General features: G+C 39.7%; 2 protein-coding genes across 6 annotated transcripts in view; one reads left to right on the plus strand and one right to left on the minus strand.

The window, feature by feature from the left end:
* The window catches only part of LOC128684112 (organic cation transporter protein-like), a 664,663-nt gene that overhangs the window by 462,221 nt on the left and 179,779 nt on the right, over window positions 1-22,663 (minus strand). The window lies entirely within an intron of this gene.
* Window positions 1-22,663, plus strand: part of LOC128706571 (protein mono-ADP-ribosyltransferase PARP12) — a 189,347-nt gene that overhangs the window by 45,010 nt on the left and 121,674 nt on the right. For 2 of the 5 annotated variants that reach the window (XM_070090414.1, XM_070090419.1), the window contains exon 2: window positions 3,840-3,931. The exons of 2 other annotated variants lie outside the window; for them this stretch is intronic. In XM_070090414.1, coding sequence (XP_069946515.1) covers window positions 3,840-3,931 — 92 coding nt within the window. Of the gene's footprint in view, window positions 1-3,839; window positions 3,932-22,663 lie in introns of those variants that run through there. One more of the 5 variants, XM_070090410.1, reaches the window with a different exon arrangement.

The raw sequence follows: 22,663 nt of genomic DNA on the forward strand, positions 1-22,663 counted from the left end.
AAGTGGTGGTGGTAAGGATGAAACAAGAAAGGCAAAGTCTGGGACAGAAAATGCTCGAGAAGGAGAGAGATATAAAGAACATATTGTAAACCACTTATTCAAGTGGATACGGGCTGCAGTGTAATGCAGCGAGGTATGGACAAATAGTTGACAGTACGGAATATCATTGCGTAGAAGAAGGGCACTTTCATTAAAGGTCCCATCTGAGAAAGGATCCGAAGAATACAATAAATTATAGCCTGAGATAGGTTGGAAAACAGCCGAGTGTAATTTTGGTTCTTGTAAGCAAGCACCAACAGGGGAAAACCTGGAAAGCAACATCTGAAGCTCACCCCGATTACCCCTGAGGCCGCGGATATTCCACTGTAAATAGGCCATGATTGGCGATGAAGAAAATATCAGGAATCTGTAGGTAAAGGCACCTACGGACTAGAGGGGTTAGAAAAGTCAACGTGTGGTGGCACTGGAAGATGTTCAAGTAGCGAAGGAACGGAGCGTTGCGAAGAATGGGGTTGTGAAGATGGAGGAGAGGGAAGAGAAGGAACAGGAAGTGAATCAGTGTCCATTGAAGGTTTAGTCTCTGCAATATATTCTGAAATGGCTTCAAGTGTTTCTGAATTCAAAGATGTATGGGAGACCATATTGGAGATAGAAGGAGGAGGGTGAGTAAAGATTGGGACAGTAATGGACTGTACCAAAGTAGAGGGGGAGGGAAAAGTGTAAGGGACTGGAGATGAAGTGTGGGGGGGGACAGAAGAGGCAGAAACCTGGGAGGTGGCAGAAGAGGGAGAAACTTGGGAGGGGACGGGGGTGGAAGGCATAGTACGAGGAGGAGGGTGAATCTCCACACTTGTAATAGAGCCAGAGAGAGGGGAAGAACTAGGTACAGAGACTGGAAAGGTAAAGTGTGGAGGTGGAAGAAGGGAAGGAAGGGGCAAAGAAGATTTGAGCAATGTGGATTTTTTGGACTTCTGAGTAGAGGGGCGATTGGTATTAGGTGTCGTATGAGGTCTTGTCGATACTGGGGCTTGTGAGGAAGGACGCGAAGATGTGAGAATAGACTGAGTTGTAGTCGGGACGTCAGAGCCAAGGACAGCAAAAGGATTAGATGCCGTAGTGGCTATGGGAGGGGTAACAACAGAGGAGGCTGCAGAAGATGGGACCCCAGAAGTGGGGGGATGTTTGGAAACACGAGAATAAGAAACACGGGGTAGTCTCCCTTGGAGGCGGAGATGAGTAACTGCCATAGCATAAGGGAGACCTTCTGCCTCTTTGAGGCAACGGATTTCACGTTCATTTAAGTAGACCTGGCAACGGCGGGAGTACGAAGGGTGAGCTTCATTACAATTAAGGCAAGATGGAGGTTGACTGCAAGATGTATTAGAATGGTCGTCGGCACCACAGACTGGGCATTCGGCCATAGATCTGCAATATTTCGCTGGGTGACCAAAATGCCAGCAATTTCTACATTGTTGCGGTGTAGGTATCACCTTTCGAACTTGTAACCGATGTCCCGCGACATATACAGAGGACGGGAGTTCTCGGCTGTCAAAAGTTAAACGAGCCACATTGCAAGGGTAATGTCTCCGCCCCCGGGCAGGAAGGACATAAGTGTCTACTTTGAGGATTGGGAGATCCTGGAGTTCCAGCTGTTCAAAAATGTCATTGCCACATGACTGGAAATTCTGTTGGACTATGGTATGGGGCAGAATGACAGTACCACTACAAGAATTGAGAGAAAGATGTTTTTCAATAGTGATAGGAGTAGTATCGATATTTGAAAGGAGAGAAAGATCATGAGCTTGGGTAGCATTCTGGACAGTGACGATGCGCGTACCGCTCTTGAGAGCGTGAAATGAAATATCTCTGCCAACATGACGCAGGAGCGCTTTGCCAATACTATGGTCAGAAAGGTAGGCAGAAGAAGAAGTTGGTCTTAAAGTAAAGAATTTAGTCCATTGTGTGGTCCGAAACTGAGCGTGGAGAGGGAGTGCTTGACGTGTCGGTCTTTTCCGAGTAGAATGGGAAGGTAACGAAGGAGCATCATCAGGAGATTGACGTTGGCGTTTAGGAGTAGGACCGGAGTTGGTCCAGCATGAAATGGGTGGACGATTCGAAAACTGCCGTACCGTAGAGGGAGAAGCCAGAAGCATAGTCAAAGGAGAGCGGAGTTCAGACAAATCGAAGGAGTCAGTCGAAGCCCCGGTACCTGAAGCGGGTGAGGAAACAGCACCAGCAAGAGGTACAGGGGCATCAGGAGTGTCTGAAGAGTGGTCTAAACACAAGGCAGGGTCAGAATGGGGTGCGGTATCAAGAAGGGGCCCGGGGGTAGTGGTTTCATGGACTAGGGCTGCCATGGTTAGGTTACTCCTTTGCTTTTTGTTTTTAAGAAAAAAAAAGAAAGAAGAAAAGAAAATAAAAATAAAAAAATAAAAAAAGGGGGGAGCGGGGAGGAATAGTTCCCAGGAGGAATGAAAGGGCCGGAAATCTCCCTCCGCGCCCAAGAGGACCTCAACACCGCTAGTAGCGCAGATGCAGCATGGAACCCGTGCCATACCCTACCCTTCATGCCAGTAAACCAGCAATCCGGGATAGCAACCTCACATCTGCCGAGCTACCTCGGTGGACAAAAGAGAGGGCGGCCGGATATCTGCCACAAAGCATACCTCCTTCGGCCACCACCCCCGGAATCCGAAAGGTGGCTTCCAGAGATACACCCGTCGCCCAAAAGACACCCAAAGCTACTCCGGGATACCGGAGAGGGATCGGGACATCCCTAGGCAATCCAGATTCCACGGCAAACTACGCCACCGCCAAGAACCTCAACGGAATGGGATGGACCCCGGTGTCCTTTCCCCTACCTAGGAACTAGCGCGCCTGTGGGAGAAATCCCGAAGGCCAAAAAGAGGAAGGGCAAAAGGGAGGGGTGAGGAGGAGGAGGAGGAATGGAAAAAGGGGAGGATGGGATAGGGGAGGGGAGAATGGGGGGTAATTAGGTTCGGTCTGAGGAAGAAGACCGACAGGGCTAATTCCTCAGACCAAGAGCCTCTTCACCACGCCAAGGAGCCCCCCTTGAAGAGGCATAATTCCATAAGTTTTCCATCAAATTTCAAGCTTGTGGTGTCATTATGATCGGGAAAAGATTCTCCATCTTTTCATAAGAGAAAATTATTTTATTTTTTTTTTTAAATTTGGCCGACCCTGAGAACGTGTCTCGGAGAGGGCCTGTTGACCCTCAAAGGGTTAAAATCACCTGTTTACTGTGATCTTATTGCACATATATATATATATAGAGTGGACCCCCGATTAACGATCTTTTTCCATTCCAGAAGTATGTTCAGGTACCAGTACTGACAGAATTTGTTCCCATAAGGAATATTGTGAAGTAGATTAGTCCATTTCAGACCCCCAAACATACACGTACAAACGCACTTTCATAAATACACTTACATAATTGGTCGCATTTGGAGGTGATCGTTAAGCGGGGGTCCACTGTATATATACATATATATATACATATATATATACATATATATATACATATATATATATATATATATATACATATATATATATATATATACATATATATATACAGTGGACCCTCGGTTAACGATATTTTTTCACTCCAGAAGTATGTTCAGGTGCCAGTACTGACCGAATTTGTTCCCATAAGGAATATTGTGAAGTAGATTAGTCCATTTCAGAACCCCAAACATACACGTACAAACGCACTTACATAAATACACTTACATAATTGGTCGCATTCGGAGGTGATCGTTATGCAGGGGTCCACTGTATATATATATATATATATTAATTTATATTTGTGTAAGCAGGTTGAAAGCAATGGCTGGTCGATGGGAGGATAATCAGCAGCAGCAGCAGCTGAGGTATTCTCTTGAGGCTGTTACAGACATGTTGAAGCAAAGTGAGTCATTTTTGTCTTCCATACTGTAGTATGTAAGTAAATTTATTCAGGTATACAGATTTTGCCACCGAAGTAGCTAGTTTATTGTGCACCCCGTATCCATCCTGTGGATGGTAGCACAAGAAAATATGGATACAGAAAAGGCCCAGGAACTAGGCCCCAAAAGAGTTAACAGGTGTACATCTGGATTTATATCTACATATTTACAGTTCACTTATCTGTTACCAACAAATTTAGGAAATTTACTTAGTATATCTGGTATCTTATTTTCATTAATAAGACACAGTGGAACCTCTGCTTACGAGTGCCCCACCATGCAAGTTTTTCAGGGTACAAGCCGTCGCTCAGTCAATTTTTTGCTCATGGATACGAGCCAAAATTTAGGTTGTGAGCTCTTCAAGGGAGGTTCCTTGATGCTGGTGAGGGGTTCTTGATCTAGGGAATTGTATCTGTGCTCCAGTTCCCTAAATTAAGCCTGAATACCTTCCATCCCCTCCCACCTACAGGTTTAGGGCTCCCCCCTCATAATAATAATATAATATATTGTAATAATATAATATATAATAATATAATATAATATAATAATAATACTATAATCACACCTGAGCTTCAGAATGGTGCCACTGCTTACCACATGCTTACCTTGCAGTGGAAGGCTTTCTCTTGTGTTTAGCTTACATTTTTGTGCAGTTATTTTGCCAAATTTCTTTTTTCTAACCATGAGTCCAAAGAAAGTAAGTGCAAAGGACAGTGCTGAGAAGAAGAAAAGGGTGATGTCCATGGAAGTAAAGCATGAAATCATAGATAAACACAAGTAAGGGAAAGCGTGGGAAGATGTTCTCAGAGCGAGAGTGGGAATGGCCACCACCACTTGTCACATAATGACAAATTTTACTCAGGTTTCTATGTTATTTATATTGTTTATTATGTCATAATAGATGAAATGTGATAGATAATTAACCCTTTCAGGGTCCATCCCATAGATCTACGGCTTCATGTTGAGTGTTTAAACCGTAGATCTACGCCAAAATTCTAGCGCCGTCAAATTTAGCGTGAAAGCACTCATAGGCCTACATGTGAGAGAACGGGTCTGTGTGGTGGGTGTGTGCCATAAACAAAAAATCTAGGCGCCCGCATAGCATTGTGGGAACGCCGGCTCAGTTACCCTTGTTCACCATGCCTCATCGCAAGTCAGCTCTCACTCCCCGGAAAATTGGGACTCTCCTCTTCCTATCTGATAATTCTGACACTGATGGAAGTGGAAATGAAGACGAATTCTATGGCTTTGATCAGTTAGTGACTGAAAGGAATGACCAGGATATCTATAATAGTGCAGAAAACCCTGACGATCCTCAACCTTCTACCTCTGGTGTGGGCACTCGTGACTCACGGTCGGTTGTGCCTCAACGCAAGAGAAAACTAATATTTTTGCGTGGCCAGGCCTCTGACTTCAGTAATGATGATGATAGTGACGTGGATTGTGATTTTATTGTGCTTGACGATCATTCGAGTAGTGATAGTGAGGAATCATATTCACCAATGAAGCGTCGGTATGTTCGCCGCCACATGCGCTCGGGTAGTGTACCCTATGCTGTGCCCAGGGGACGGAGTATATCCCGTGGCCCTACACCAGGTTTAGATAGTGATAGTGAGGATGATGTGGCTACACTTGGCATGGATAGACCACAGGCATCAGTAGATGGTGGTAGTGGTGATGGTAGTGGCACCGTCATGCGTGACTCACCAGCCCAGGCTGGGACCCACGCTGCTGACTCGTCAGTTCAAGGACAAAGCGGAGCGTCAGCCACCAGCCCACCACAACCACAACCACCTGCACAACCAGCCTATGATGTCCAGTATCCACAAGCAAACCGTATCTGGGATTGGCAGCAAAATCCCAATTTTGTTCCCAAGCCCCACCACTTTGATGACTCTCAAAGTGGAATTCTACCTACTTGTCCCCTTGGAACCACGGCCAATGAACTGGAATTCTTTGAATTATTCTTTGACCAGCCATTGATGGAAACTATTGTCAGGGAAAGTAATAAGTATTTTGAGTACACCATGGCAAATACAATCATATCACCACAGTCAAGACTACACAGAAATGTATTTGCTTTTTGCAACAATAATGCTTATGCCTCATGTCTAAAAGCATATTGGTCCACAGATCGGCTAATTTCTACCCCGGTCTTCAGTGAAATCATCCCAGTGAACAGGTTTATCTTACTGTTACATATGTTGCACTTCTCTGACAAAACCAGGCCTGACAGAAGTGACAGGTTATACAAGATTAGAAATGTCTTCATATATCTCAAACAAAAGTTCAGCATATACCTTTATCCATTCAAGAATCTTGTAATTGACGAGTCTTTGATTTTCTTCAAAGGTAGACTGTCATTCAAGCAGTATATACCGAGCAAGAGGAAACGCTTTGGTATAAAACTGTTTGTACTCTGTGACTGTGACAGTGGCCTGGTGTTGGATATTGTTGTATACATGGGAAGTAAAACATTGAAAGATACCAAGATGTTATTGGGTATCTCAGGTGACGTAGTGAGAAACATGATGGCACCTTATCTTGGTAAGGGGCATATATTATATACCGATAACTGGTACACAAGCCCATTACTCAGTGATTTCATGCGAGTGAACAAGACAGATGTGTGTAGCACAGTGAGTTCTAATCGTAAACATATGCCCAGGCTCAATGCAGGTGCTCGTGGTGATGACATGCAGGTGTTTACTGCCAATGACATCATGGCATTATGGTGGCATGACAAACGAGATGTCACATTGTTGACAACCATTCACCGTAATGAAATGCAAGACAGTGGCAAAGTTGATCGAGTGACTAATGAACATATTCGAAAATCAGTGACAGTGATTGATTTTACACAAAACATGCGCTTGGTTGACAAATGTGACATGCAGATTGGTTTTGTTGATTGTGTTCGTAAGAGTTACAAGTGGTACATGAAACTTTTCTTCCATCTCATGGACATTTCAATGCTCAATGCATATAATATGTACCAAATAAAGACTGGCAACAGACCACCGTATGGTGAATTTTGTTTGTCTGTTGTCAGACAACTCATAATGAAGTACCAGGTAAGAACACCTGCTATACAACAAGGTCCTCGAATTGCTCAGGATATACCCAAGCGTTTGAGGAGGGAAGGTGATCATTTCATAATACAGCTTCCTTCAACTCCGAAGAAATTTGCTCAGAAGAGATGCATCGTCTGTGCACAAACAAAACGAAGGCAACAAAGACGCAAAGACACTCGGTTTATGTGTGAGGAATGTAAGGTGCCTCTGTGCATGGTGCCTTGTTTCAAGGAGTTCCACAAGCTCCAGCAGTTCTAAAACCATGTCCAGTGATTGTAAATATGTAAATATATGATAGAACATTAGTATTATACAAGATTTGTGCATGTTTATTGTAATAAACAACAGTGGTAAACAATAATATGATAATAACTTTAGTGTGGTTATTGTGTTCAATACAGTGAGTTTATATATATACATTATATACAGTATTGGTCTCTCAGGCCCCAAATGTTAGTAGGAAAAGAAAAATATTGGAAAAGAAAAGAAAAAACTATAAAAACCGCTAAATAAAGTAATGCGCGTATGTGGAATTCGTCGATGTTGCCGCCACCACATCATTTTGGACAAACTTCTTGGCACTGTATCTCGGTAAGTACTGATCAGATTTTTCTTTTTGTCTTATTACCTTCACAAAAATATGCTCTTTAATTCTGTAAGAAAAAATATTTTTTTTTTTTTTTTTTTCAAAATTTCTTGGACACTGGAGCACCACTTCAGATTTTGGCCTTGGACCCTGAAGGGGTTAAGCCATAGAGTTGATATTAGCGTTATATTGAAGTATTTTGTCCCGCCTTCTGAGAACAGGAATTCTGCTGGAATGGATTAATGGCATTTCAATTAATTTAAATGAGGGAAATTGACTTGGCATATAAGAAAGAAGGAACACTGCAACAGGCCTACTGACCTATGCAGAGCAGGTCCATGTCCCCCCCCTTGGATTAGACCAATGACCCACCCAGTCTGATCATCTCCACTCAAGGATGGAGCACTGCACCAGACTCAGCAGCACAAGCTAGTCAGGTCCAACTCACACCCACCCACACCCACTCATGTATTTATCTAACCTATTTTTAAAACTACACAACGTTTTAGCCTGAATAACTGTACTCGGGAGTTTGTTCCACTCATCCACAACTCTATTACCAAACCAGTTCTTTCCTATATCCTTTCTGAATCTGAATTTTTCCAACTTGAAACCATTGCTGCGAGTCCTGTCTTGGCTGGAAATTTTCAGCACGCTATTTACATCCCCTTTATTCCTGTTTTCCATTTATACACCTTGATCATATCCCCCCTAATTCTACGCCTTTCGAGAGAGTGCAGATTCAGGGCCCTCAGTCTATCCTCATAGGGAAGATTTCTGATACATGGGATCATTTTTGTCATCCTCCTCTGTACGTTTTCCAAAGCATTTATATCCATTCTGTAATACGGTGACCAGAACTGAGCAGCATAGTCTAAATGAGGCCTAACCAAGGATATATAGAGTTGAAGAACAACCTGAGGACTTCTATTATTTATACTTCTAGATATGAAGCCAAGAATTTTGTTAGCTTTATTGTGAACACTAATGCACTGTTGTCTTGGTTTTAGATTACTGCTAACCAGAACTCCTAAATCCTTTATGCAATCAGTAGTATTAAGATCTACATTATTTAGTTTATATGTGGCATGGTTATTTACCTGTCCAACACTTAGAACTTTGCATTTGTCAATATTAACCCTTAAATGGTCCAAACGTATATATACGTTTTTTCAACATCTTTAAGTATGTAAAAATATGTAGATCTTCTTTTTTGTTTTACATTTGAAAACGTGTAAAACAAACTTTTATCTACATTTTTTTTTTCTTATATTTGAAAATATGTAAAATAAAGTAGATCTACTTTTGTAGCACTACGAATTTGAATGTCAATCTGTTTGGACCGTTTAAGGGTTAAACTGCATCTGCCACTTCTCTGACCATTGCATCAGTCTATTCAAATCATCCTGGAGTGCTCTAGTGTCCTCATTAGAATGAATTGGACGGCCTATTTTGGTGTCATCAGCAAATTTGCTTATGTTGCTATTTATTCCCTTATCTATGTCATTTATGTAAATTGTGAACAACAATGGGCCCAATACTGACCCCTGAGGAACACCACTTGTGGCGTGCCTCATTCTGATTTCTCCCCATTTATGCAAACTCTCTGCTGCCTATTTGTCAGCCATGCCTCTACCCAGGAAAAAATTTCTCCTCCTATACCATGTGCCTTAAGTTTCCTCAATAGCCTCTGGTGTGGAACTCTATTGAAAGCCTTACTGAAGTCCATATACACAATATCATATTCATTACCATGATCTACCTCCTCAAACACCTTAGTGAAAAAAGCTAGTAAATTCGTAAGACAGGAATGCCCCTTTGTAAAACTGTGTTGAGATTCATTAATCAATCTGTGCCTGTCAAGATGGCTACGAATTGCTTCGGCAATTATTGATTCCATAAATTTTCCCACTATGGAGGTAAGGCTTATTGGTCTATAGTTCGAAGCCAAGGACCTGTCACCTGCCTTGTAAATAAGTATTACATTTGCCATTTTCCACTTATCAGGTACTATGCCAGTTTGTAGTGATATGTTAAAAAGATTAGCCAAAGGTATGCTAAGTTCCTCTTTACATTCCTTTAACACCCTTGCAAACAGTTCATCACGGCCTGTGGATTTGTTAGGTTTTAGTTTATTTGTCTGAGGACCATGTCACTAGTTAGCACAATCGTACATAGTTTATTATCATCCTGTTCTACATAATCTATTACTTCAGGAATATCGCTAGTATTTTCCTGGGTGAAAACTGAGAGGAAGTAGATATTTAGAATTTCACACATATCTTTATCACTGTCAGTGATCTGACCGGAGTTACTCTTAAGTGGGCCAATCTTGTCCCTAATCTTACTTCTGTATACCTGAAAGAACCCTTTTGGGTTAGTCTTTGAATCCCTTGCGACCTTAGCCTCATAATCCCTTTTTGCTTTTCTTATTCCTTTCTTTATTTCTCTCTTTAATTGAATATATTGATTTCTTAACTGCCCATCCCCTCTTTTGATACGCCTATATATGCCTCTCTTTTGACCAATGAGATGTTTTAATCTATTGTTCATCCATTTGGGATCATTTTTGTTAGATCTAATTTCCCTACTCGGAACAAAAGTTGTCTGGGCAGCTAGAACTATGCTCTGAAAAACGTCATATTGGCAATCCAGATCACCTACCTGACCCCTAGTCAGGACATCCCAATTTAGCCCACCCAGGTAATTTTTCAGTCCCATGAAGTCGGCCAAGTGAAAATCTGGGACAGAGATTTGATTGCAGTTATCTGGGTAATTCCATGATATATTAAAACTAAGTGATTTGTGATCACTTTCCCCAAGCTCATCATTATTAAACCTCAAGATTATTAATTAGTGAATCTTTGTTGGCAAGAACCAAGTCAAGCAGATTGTTTCCTCTAGTTGGTTCTGTCACAACCTGTTCTAAAAAGCAATCCTGAACCGTATCAAGAAAGTCAAGATTTCCTGTCATATTGTTCCAATCAATTTGTCTAAAGTTAAAATCTCCCATTATCACAACATTTTCATATCTAGATGTCTTATGAATTTTGTCCCATAACAGCTTACTGCCCTCCCTATCAAGGTTTGGGGGCCTATAAATCACACCCAAAATTAATTTGTCATGTCCCTCGAGAAACTGGAGCCAAACAGATTCTGTGTTCGATGTTTCTAATCTTATATCAAGTCTAAGACAACAATTTAAATTTTCTCTGACATACATGGCCACACCACCACCCTTCCTGCTGATCCTATCAGTGTGGAATAGTTTATAACCCGGTATGTTGCATTCAGAAGGCATTTCTCTATCTTTCAGGTTGAACCAGGTCTCTGTTATACCAATAATATCTATATTACCTACACTTGCAAGTAATCTTAGCTCATCTATCTTATTTCTTAGATTCCTACTATTTGTATAGTAAACCTTAACCCTTTGAGGGTTTTGGCCGTACTAGTACGTCAGGGGTTTTTGATGTACTAGTACGCATAAATTCTAGCGCTGTCAAATCTCGCAGGAAAAGGCTGATAAGCCTAGATGTGAGAGAATGGGTCTGTGTGGTGGGTGTGCGCAGTAGGAAAAAAATCTGGGACCCAGTGGTGCATTGTGGGAATGCCATCATAGTACACAATGTCCACCATGCCTTGCAGTAAGAAGTTCCTCACTCCTCGGCGAATTGGGACACTTTTGTTCCCCAGTGACAGTTCTAATACAGATGGAAGTGACAGTGAAGATGAGTTTCAAGGTTCTGGTGAGGTTTTGACCAAAACTAATGACCATAATATGGGTAATAGTGAGGAAAACCCAGACAACCCACAGCCTTCCACCTCTGGTGCTGGGCCCTCTTGTTCACGTTCAGTTGTACCAGAATCAAAGAGGAAACTCCTATTTTCCCAAATCCCAGACTCAGATGTGAGCATTGGTGATGATAGTGATAGTGATTATGAACTACAAGCTCTTCAAACTTGTTCCAAGAATGGAGGAGGAGGAGGAGGCAGAGGAGGAGGAGGAGGAAGAAGAAGAGGAGGAGGAGGAGGAGGAGGAAGAAGAAGAAGAAGAGGAGGAGGAGGAGAAAGAAGAGGAGGAGGAGGAGGAGGAGGAGGAGGAGGAAGAAGAAGAAGAAGAGGAGGAGGAGGAAGAAGAAGAATACGTAATAATAACAATAATACATAATAATAATAATAATACATAATAATAATACATAATAATAATAATACATAATAATAATAATAATATGTAATAATAAATGTTCACCCATGACAGTAACAAGATAAGGGGAGATAACATCTGATAAGTGCTGATGTTTGATGAGGGTAAATGAGGGTGGAGCTGATACCAAAAGATTAGATGAACATCGCCCTCCCTTTGTTTTTGCTGGTATACTAACATTTCTGTCTGTCTATTTACCTGTCTGTCAAGCTCCCTGTCTATCTGTCTATCCATCTAGCTCTCTGTCTCAGAGAGCCACAAGACTGCGTCATCACTTTTACTCACATCTTCAAGCAGAGTATAGCACTTTGTCTGGATTTCTTGGGTTATCCTAGGTAATTTATACTATGTATACTTGTATTTATGTGTACCTGTGAGACAGAGATAGACAGACAGATAGAAAGAGATAGAATGAGGGAGAAAGATAATTAGATAGAATGGAGGAGGGGAAGCAGCATCCGACCCCATTGTTTTGACAGGCGGGAGGGGGAGTGAGTAATGAGACAATATGTCACTTTGACAGCTGCCGACTCCTGGTAATTTACACTATGGAGGAGGAGGAGAAGGAAGAAGAGGAAGAGTAGGGGGAAGAGGAAGAAGAGGAGGAGGAGGAGGAGGAGGAGGAAGAGTAGGAGGAAGAGGAATAAGAGGAAGAGGAATAGTAGGGGGAAGAGGAGGAGGAGGAAGAAGAGGAGGAGGAGGAAGAGGAAGAAGAGGAAGAGGAATAGTAGGAGGAAGATTAGGATTAAGAGGAGAAGGAGGAGGAAGAGTAGGAGGAAGAGGAAGAAGAGGAGGAGGAGGAAGAGGAAGAGGAAGAAGAGGAGGAGGAGCAAGAAGAGGAGGAGGAGGAAGAGGAGGAGTAAGAAGAGGAAGAGGAAGAGTAGGGGGAAGAGGAAGAAGAGGAGAAGCCACAAGACCGCGTCATCAGGTTTACTCACATCTTCAAGCAGAGTATAGCACTTTGTCTGGATTTCTTGGGTTATCCTAGGTAATTTATACTATGTATACTTGTATTTATGTGTACCTGTGAGACAGAAAGAGAGAGACAGATTGAAAGAGATAGAATGAGGGAGAAAGATAAAACACCATTGTGTATGACACCATGTTTCAGAGTTCCACAAGCTGCAGAACTAATAGGAATATGTTCAGTGACTGTATATTGGTATATATATTATAGAACAATAATAATAAACAATGTTTTGTATTGTTTGTTTTTGTAAACAAGTTTTGTAAACAATATATTGATAATTATGTTTGTGTGCTTATTGTGTTGTATACAACGAGTGTATATATGTACATTGCACCTTACTTTGGTCTCATAGGCCACATAAGTTATGTGAAAAAATAAAATAGTGAAAAAAACAACAAACCTTCAAATACAAGTAAACCAAAGTTTACCGGGTAAGCGGCAGTCGCCGCTGTTGTCATACGCGGCTCATTTTCTGCAAACTTCATGCCTCCATATCTCCGTAAGTATTGATGGTAAAAATTTTTTGTTTATCTTATAATGTTTAGAAAAAAAAACTCTATTTTTTCATAAGAAAAAATAATTTTTTTTTTTTAAATTTGGCCGACCCTGAGAACAAGTTTCTGAGAGGGCCTATCGACCCTCAAAGGGTTAATTAAGGGAGCTAGTCACTCGTTGCCCTCTACTATCCCTCTTTGTTTGTTGATCAGTTGATTTGCCATTGCTAGCAACTCTATTTTGAATACTGTCTTTTAAACATATCCCTGAGGTATCCCAGTAATAACTGCTGTTTTTAACTCTAATGTTGCAGCCTGATTGTTTCCCACAAACACCCATACCTCTATATCTATCAGTTTAAATTCCTAGACAAGTCATCAATTACCCTCTCAATTGAATTGGCTAATGCAACCACTCCATCCCCAGAGAGATGAACCCTATCCCTTGCATACTTATCACGTTTGCCAAAGAATAGGTCCCAGTTATCAATGAATGGGATTGCAAGTTCCTTGCAGTACCTGTCTAGCCAGCAATTTATACCAATTGCCCTAGACATCCATTCATTGCCCACTCCCTTTCTAGGCAAGATGCTACATATGACTGGGATCCCTCCCTTAGACCTAACTACTTCTATGGCTGACCTGTACTTATCCAGCAGCTCCTCTCTCCTGCTCTTCCCAATGTCATTACCCCCAGCACTAAGACAGATAATGGGCTTGTTCCCATTACCTGCCATAATATTATCCAACTGTACACAATCACGAACGAGAATGATCTATCACGATTTCTCAGGGATACTAATCTTACAGAGAATAACTAAACAATGTCCAACCTAAAAGCCTACGTAATGTAGTGTATGTTTTGCTCCATTATTGTTCAAATTTCATTGTACAATCTCTTAGTAATTAAATAATCAACTACCTCATTTTCTGATTTTACTAGTAAGCATAAGTCACCTTATGTAATTTTCTTATTTACTATTGTTTGCTTAAACATTAGCTGAATTGATACTTTCTCTGTCCATATTACTACCTCATATTTTTTTAAATACTATCAATTGATATTACTTACTAAAATTAATAATTACCATTTTTACTATAACTTCAATTTACTCTTAACATTTTTGACATTTAATAACCATTACTTGTCTAATTACCTTTACCTGTTTTAATACCACATTTACTATCTTAGAGTACTCTTAATTACCTTGTACTGCCAAATAACCTCAAGTATAACTACCAGTGCAATATTGAATGAAATAAACATTACTTTTTCACTTTTTTTTGTAATCATTATTACTTACTAAAATTTTATTAAACACCATATTTACTACCAGTCAATTTTACGTTTGTACATTAAACATTATTTTATACTTCCCATAACATTTTGTTGCCAAATTTTCAAGTTTGTATATTCAACTCCAACCTTTATATTGTCCTTTGTACCTGTGTACATGTGTACCTGTCCACCATCTTACTATCATATTATAACCAAGACATTACCATTGTTATTTTTTACTATTATTTATTTTTTACTATTATTCTTTTGGTACTTTAATTGTGAATTTTATTTTGTCAATTTAAATCTAGTTATACTCTTGATCTTGTTTATTTATTTATTTATTTTATTTATTTATTTATTACAATTTGTGCACACATACAGAGGTACAAAAAAAAATACAGATAAGAGCAGCATGCCAAAGCCACTTATACTATGCATAGCATTACGGGCTGGCTTAAAATTAACTTAAGATTAACTAAGCAATGATGAAATCAGTGATAAAACATTAATGTAAACAGATTACTATAAAGTACAAGTGAGTATTACAAAGACAGGTCATATGGTTGCATGTATTATTGTACATTCAGTCGTATGGAGAATGTTAACAACCTATACCAGACTCTAGTGCAATTGCAAGTACCATTTCAATTTGTATTTTTATATTATAAGTTTATATTATAAGTCCTATTCTAAGATTGTTTTCATATCTTAGTGACTATATTGTGTGTGCAATTAGTGTATATTTCAATTATATTATTGTTCAAGGCCCTTAACTATCTTTTGCTAACTAGTACCAACTACCTCATATATTTTTTTTTCTACTTTTTTTTATTCTTTTGCTACCTTAACTTGTATATTTTATCTTGTCAATTTAAATCTAGTTATACTCTAATTCTTGTAATCAACTTATATAACACCTTAGTGCAATTACAACTGAGAGTCTTGTGCCTTTTTTATATCATTAGATTAAACTCAGTTGTACTATAGCTCATTCTAGCTCAATACATAGTCAGTACCAAAGTCATTATATTAGACCATAGTGTAATTACTAGTGAGAGCCTGGTGCTATTTTTAATTTGTATTTCTAAATTATTAGATTAAACCTAGTTGTACTATAGCTCATTCTAGCTCAATACATAGACTATACCAAAGTCATTACATTAAACCTTAGTGCAATTACAAGTGAGAGTCTTGTGCTATTTTTAATTTGTATTTTTATATTATTAGTTTATACCTAGTTGTACTTTAGCTCATTCCAGCACAACACATAGACAACACCAACTTCATTATGTGTATTAGTGACTATACTCTACATGACCAAAATGCTATAGCTATATACTTGTCCAAACTTCCCACCACTACAGATATCAGTACTAAAACTCAACACACAACTCAGGATATAAATAACCATAATTTAAACCTAGAAGATGATTGATCACGTTGACCCTGATCTAAACCTACATAATCTGACACACAATCAAAACCTATTGGAAAGTAACTGCCTTTACTACACAGCATCACAAGCCAGCACTATCCTAAACAATGATAAAAGTCTATCAGTACTTAACTACAACATCAGGTCCTTAAGCAAACACTATGATGACCTCCTGGCACTCCTTGAATCACTAAAGACACCCTTCTCCTGCATTATTCTTACTGAGACCTGGCTTAAACAGGACACAATAGATATCTACCCTCTACCAGGATACACAGCAATCCACAACTGCAGACCATACCAAGTTGGGGGTGGTATTGCAATCTATTACTCTAACCAATTATCTTGTATTAGCACCAATTGCTTTAGTGATGAATATGGAGAATACATTTTTGCTAATTTTACTGTAAAAAACCTTAAGACGCCTTTAACAATCGGTGCCATTTACCGGATACCCCACACATACATCCCAAACTTCAGTGAGAAATTGAAGGCACTAATAACAAACAGACAAATGAATAAGCACCACCTTCTCTTAGCTGGAGACTTCAACATCAACCTTGGCCTACTAGATGATCAGCCTGTAACTGATTTCATCAACAATATGAACAACACACTTCTCATACCAACAATAACTAAACCAACCAGACTCACTGAAACAAGTGCAACTATAATAGACCACATATGGACCAATATACTAGCCCCCCTTAAATCAGGGATAATCACAGATAGCACTACAGACCACTACCCTACCTTCCTCTTGACAAACATTAGTAAACCACCACTTGAATACAACAAAGTCTCATTTAGACTCCATGATGAGGCCTCAATAAGGAAGTAAACAGCTGACCTAGAGACTGTTGACTGGCCTACAGAATTCTCCAAGGCCAATGGTATTGATAACTGGACAGACATTTTTCTTAACAAACTACTTAGACTATACAACAAACATTGTCCTATAAAAACGAAACAGATCACAAACAAACGGCTTGGTTGCCCATGGCTAACCAGCACCATTCTGAAATCCATTGATAAGAAACACCAATATGAAAAGCAATATAGACAAGGCTTAATACACAAAGATATTCTTAAACACTATTCATCAGTCCTCACCAAAGTAATAAAGAAAGCCAAACAACTATACTACTCCAGTAGATTCACTGACACAAGAGGAGATATAAAAAAGACCTGGGAAACACTCTCTCAGATTCTAGGGACCCACAAACTGAAAAAACCCAAGAATATTGTCCTAACTAAACCTAATGAAACACCACTGCAACCCACTGACACAGCTAACAAGATAAACGACTTCTTCTCAACCATAGGTTCTAATCTCGCCAATAAAATCCCACGTACCAATGCCCATGCCGGGGACTACCTAGATGGGAATTTCCCAAATTCTTTCTATCTTGCTCCAACTGAGCCCACGGAAGTCACCGAGATTATAAAGTCACTTAAAAATAACTCAGGGAATCTGTCTCATGTCCCACCATTAAAACTAGCACCTTCCAGAAATTACTCAAGATGGCAAGGGTTACACCAATACATAAAGGTGGTGACCCTACAGATTTAAACAACTATAGGCCAATATCAAACTTACCATTGCTATCCAAAATCTTTGAGAAACTCGTGCACAGGAGACTGTATTCATTTATAACGTCACAAAACATACTCAACCCCTGCCAATTTGGATTCAGGAAAAATAAAAGCACTAACGATGCAATCATAAAAATGCTAGATCTGTTTTACACAGCATTGGAAAATAAAGAATATCCACTAGGAATTTTTATTGACCTAAGAAAAGCTTTTGACACAGTAGACCACGGCATCCTACTCCACAAACTTGACCATTATGGTATAAGAGGCCATGCGCTTGCATATTTCAAATCTTACCTTACTAATAGGTATCAGTATGTCACCATTAAAGACACAGCATCAACAACACAGCCACTTGATACTGGAGTTCCGCAGGGAAGTGTCCTTGGTCCCCTGCTCTTCCTCATATACATCAATGATCTTCCAAACGTATCTCGACACCTGAACCCCATTCTCTTTGCTGACGACACGACTTATACCATCTCTCACCCTAATCTTGCCACCCTCAACACCATTGTTAATGAGGAGCTGATCAAAATATCGACTTGGATGACAGCCAATAAACTTACGCTTAACGTTGACAAAACCTACTACATTATGTTTGGTAGCAGAGCAGGAGATGCGCAAATTAACATTAAGATCGACAACACACTAATTGCCAGGCATAATGAGGGCAAATTCCTAGGCCTATACCTCGACAACAACCTGAACTTCAGCACCCATATCCAACACATAACCAAAAAAGTATCCAAAACAGTTGGGATCCTCTCCAAGATACGATACTACGTGCCGCAAACTGCCCTTCTCACACTATACCATTCACTTATATATCCATACCTCACCTATGCTATCTGTGCTTGGGGTTCAACTGCAGCAACACACCTAAAGCCAATAATAACCCAACAAAAAGCCGCAGTAAGAATAATCACTAAATCCCATCCCTGGCAACACCCCCCCCCCACTCTTCATAGATCTAAACTTACTCCCTGTTCAGTACATCCACACTTACTACTGTGCAATCTACATCTACAGGACCTTAAATTCCAATATTAACCTTGACCTAAAACGCTTTCTTGATAGTTGTGACAGAACCCACAGGCACAACACCAGACACAAACATCTCTATGACATTCCCCGTGTCCGACTAAACCTTTACAAAAATTCAATGTATGTCAAAGGCCCTAAAATCTGGAACACCCTACCCGAAAATTCCAAAACTGCAGACACATTCATCACCTTCAAAACTACCTTCAGAAAACATCTTATCTCCCTGATACACCCTGTCAACTAAGAATACGAATACCACCTGGTGGTTCACACTTACACTCACTCACCCATTTGACCATAAACAGAAATATCAATCTCAATCTCAAAATAATGAATCTTAACTAGTCATAAGTTGGCCTGTGATACTCCAATACTGAAACTATGTATAGTGCCAAAACAAAAGCATTCACATTGCTAAACTCACAACTAGTATTTAGTCGCTTAGCCATAATACCAACTTACCTCATAATTTTGTAATATTTTAAACTTAAGATTTAATATAAGTCTGCCCGAAATGCCTAGCCATGCTAGGTGTTCTAGTGGTACACTCTGTAATTATTATTTTACTACATGTAAACCACACAATAACCAAATTCTGTAAACTCAGCATTGTAATCCTTATAGAGAATAAACTTTGAATTTGAATTGAATTGAATTGAAAACCTGCTGACTATGTCACCAACACCAGCTCCAGGAAGACACACTCTCTGTCTGACCTTTCTGTCTCTGTTACAAAATGCACGGTCCATATATCTTACCTGAGAATCGCCTACTATTAAAATATTCTTACCTTGATTAGCAGGGGAATCAGTGGTACCTTCAACCTCACTAAGCACTGAAGTACACTCGTCTTGGAGAATAGAGAATCGATTTCCTACCTTCACATCTTCTCTATTAACTCTCCTCGTCTTCCTTCTCCCTGAACTGTGAACCACTTGCCACTTAGAGCGGCTGCCACTATCACGGCTGGCGACCATTCCTTCCTTACCAGCTAAATCCTTCTCAAACTCGCTCCCAAACTCATCTATGCGAAGCTTCAGCCTCCTATTTTCCTCCTGAAGAAGTAGAATCTCCTTCTTCAACACTTGAACCTGAGATTCTAAAACACTACAACAAGTCATGGTGCTTGGTAACAGCCCACGCTAACTCCCAAGAGCTTAGGCAGGTATGACCGCAATACAAACATCTTGCCTTGTCACATAAGTTATTATACTGTCTACACTACAGGCAGCACACTCCACCAATATTCAATACACTCAACCTACTCACCATACAAAACATCCATACTTATTACTGCACCTATTACATACATAGAACACTCAACTCTGATATTAACCCTCCCCTCAAACATCTCCTTGCCAACCTCAACAGAACACATGACCATAACACAAGGCACAGATCACTCTTTGATATTCCTCGTGTCCATCTCACGCTATGCAAAAACTCAATGCACATAAAAGGCCCTAAAATCTGGAATTCATTACCTGTAAATATAAAAGAAACACTACCTGTTTATAAATTCAAGTCTCTTCTCAAAGATCACTTACTCACCCAAAACCAAATAAATACTGAATAACTGAACCTTATAAATTGTATATCTTAAATGTTTCTCACAATTATATCACATAAATGTTAAACCTAAAACCCAATCTAACTTTATTATTTTTTAAATACACTACCTAACAGAATACTCCATTCTACTGAATTTACAACAATGCATGCAACCATATGACCTGTCTTTGTAATACTCACTTGTGCTTTATAGTAATCAGTTTACATTAATGTTTTTCACTGATTTCATCATTGCTTAGTTAATCTTAAGTTAATTTTAAGCCAGCCCGTAATGCTATGCATAGTATAAGTGGCTTTGGCATGCTGCTCTTATCTGTATTTTTTTTTTTGTACCTCTGTAAGTGTGCTCAAATTATAAATAAATAAATAAATAAATAAATCTCTGTATTCCTCAATAAGTGGACAGCACATAGTGTTCAAGTCAGTGACCAACCTGTCGGTATTGTATACCATTTGATATTCACCATATGCCTAACCACATAATTTGCATTTACAGTGGACCCTCAGTTAACGACATTAATCCGTTCCAGAGAGCTTGTCTTTAACCGATTCTGCCGTTATCCGAATTAATTTTTCCCATAAGAAATACATAATGGAAATCCAATCAATCCGTTCCAGACACCCAAAAGTACTAAATAATTTTTTTTACATGAAATATACATTTCCCTGCACAGAAAACGGTGAGACATGCAGAATAAATACACTAGAATGACACTTACCTTTATTGAAGACGTATTTGATAAGTGATGAGATGGGAGGAGGGCAGAGGATGGAGGAGTTTACAATTGTTTGGAAGGGAAATCACCTTCCATAAGGACTTTAGGTACCAAGTCCTTATCTGGGGTTACACTTCCCTTCTTTGTTTTTAATGCCACAAATCTTTCCATCTTACTCCACATTGCACATATCTCCATTACTACCACCCTCTACCACCATCACTGCCACCATCGCAACCACTCTCTACCACCATCACTTTCGTATTTTTCCACAAACTTTTTCTTGAATTCTATTGTGTTTCTTGCATCCTTTACCCAAGGGCTGGCACTAGAAGCTTTCTTTGGGTCCATGGTGGCTTATTTAGCAGTTACAAGCACTAAAAACAATGGAATAATACAAAATGTATCACATGTATGGGTGGAATTGTCCTCACTGGCTTGTAAAGAATGGCACACTGACTGTACATGGAGTGGCAGGGCCGCTCAGGCCGCACGGACGTGTTCAGGGCAAATGACTTTAACCGAGTTCTTTGTTGTTAACCGAGCCAATATTTTGATGCAAAAAGTGTCGTTATCCGGTGACATCGTTAACTGAGGGTTAACTGTAGTTTGATCATCATCCGTGTGTCTCTCAAACTACCAGAAGTACTTGTTACCAAGCCTACTCCTGGCTACTACAACATGTCAGTCTGTTCACATTGCAGGTTGCTCCATAAACATATAGTGGACCCCTGGTTTTCCTCCTTAATCCCTTCCAGAAGGTCGGTCGAAATCCGAAATGGACAAAAACTGAAGTAATATTTCTCATAAATAATGTAAATCCAATTAATCCGTTCCAGACACACACAAATATTAACAAAAAATAATTTTTATAGAGAAAAACTATAGTGCTCAGGTCTTCAGTGGTTAGCTCTTCCCTGTGGTCACCCACCAACTCTTCCACCAACTCTTCCACATCCTGGTCACTCACATCCAACCCCATGGACTTCCCCAAAGCCACAATAGATTCCACAACAGGCATAGGGTTGTCAAGTTTACACTAACTTAGATTAAGTTAGTAATAGAACTAGTATCTCTTTATTAAACCACATCTGGACTAACACCATATCCCCTTTAAAATCAGTCATAATCACAGACAACACCACAGACCACTACCCAGACTTTCTCATAACCAACCTAGGTAAATTGCCCCAAGATACTACTAAAGTTACCTTCAGACTACATAACGAGACAGCTGTTAATAACTTTATAGCAGCTATGAATAATGTCGACTGGCATAATGAGCTCGAAATATTTCGAGCTCATTATGCCACAGGTATGAATGAATATATTAATAATTTTCTAAAAAAAAAAGCCCACTGCCCTTATAACAAACATTGCCCTAAAAAAAATAAGCAGATCACAGCAAATAGACTGAATAGTCCCTTGCTAACACCCAGCATTCTTAAATCCATTAACACAAAGCACCAGTATGAAAAACAGTACAGAATGGGTCAAATAAATTGAGACCAGTCTAAACGTTACTCATCAGCTCTTACCAGCCTGATAAGAAGGTCTAAAAAATTGTATTATGAAAACAGGTTACATAATATCAAAGGTGATATGAAAAAGACCTGGAAAACTCTATCTGAAATTCTAGGAACTAAACAGATATCCAAAAACAAAACAATCAAATTAACAAAATCAGATGAACCCCTACTCCCACCAACTGAAACA

The sequence above is a fragment of the Cherax quadricarinatus genome, chromosome 3 (assembly GCF_038502225.1).
Source record: "Cherax quadricarinatus isolate ZL_2023a chromosome 3, ASM3850222v1, whole genome shotgun sequence".
NCBI lineage: Eukaryota > Metazoa > Arthropoda > Malacostraca > Decapoda > Parastacidae > Cherax > Cherax quadricarinatus.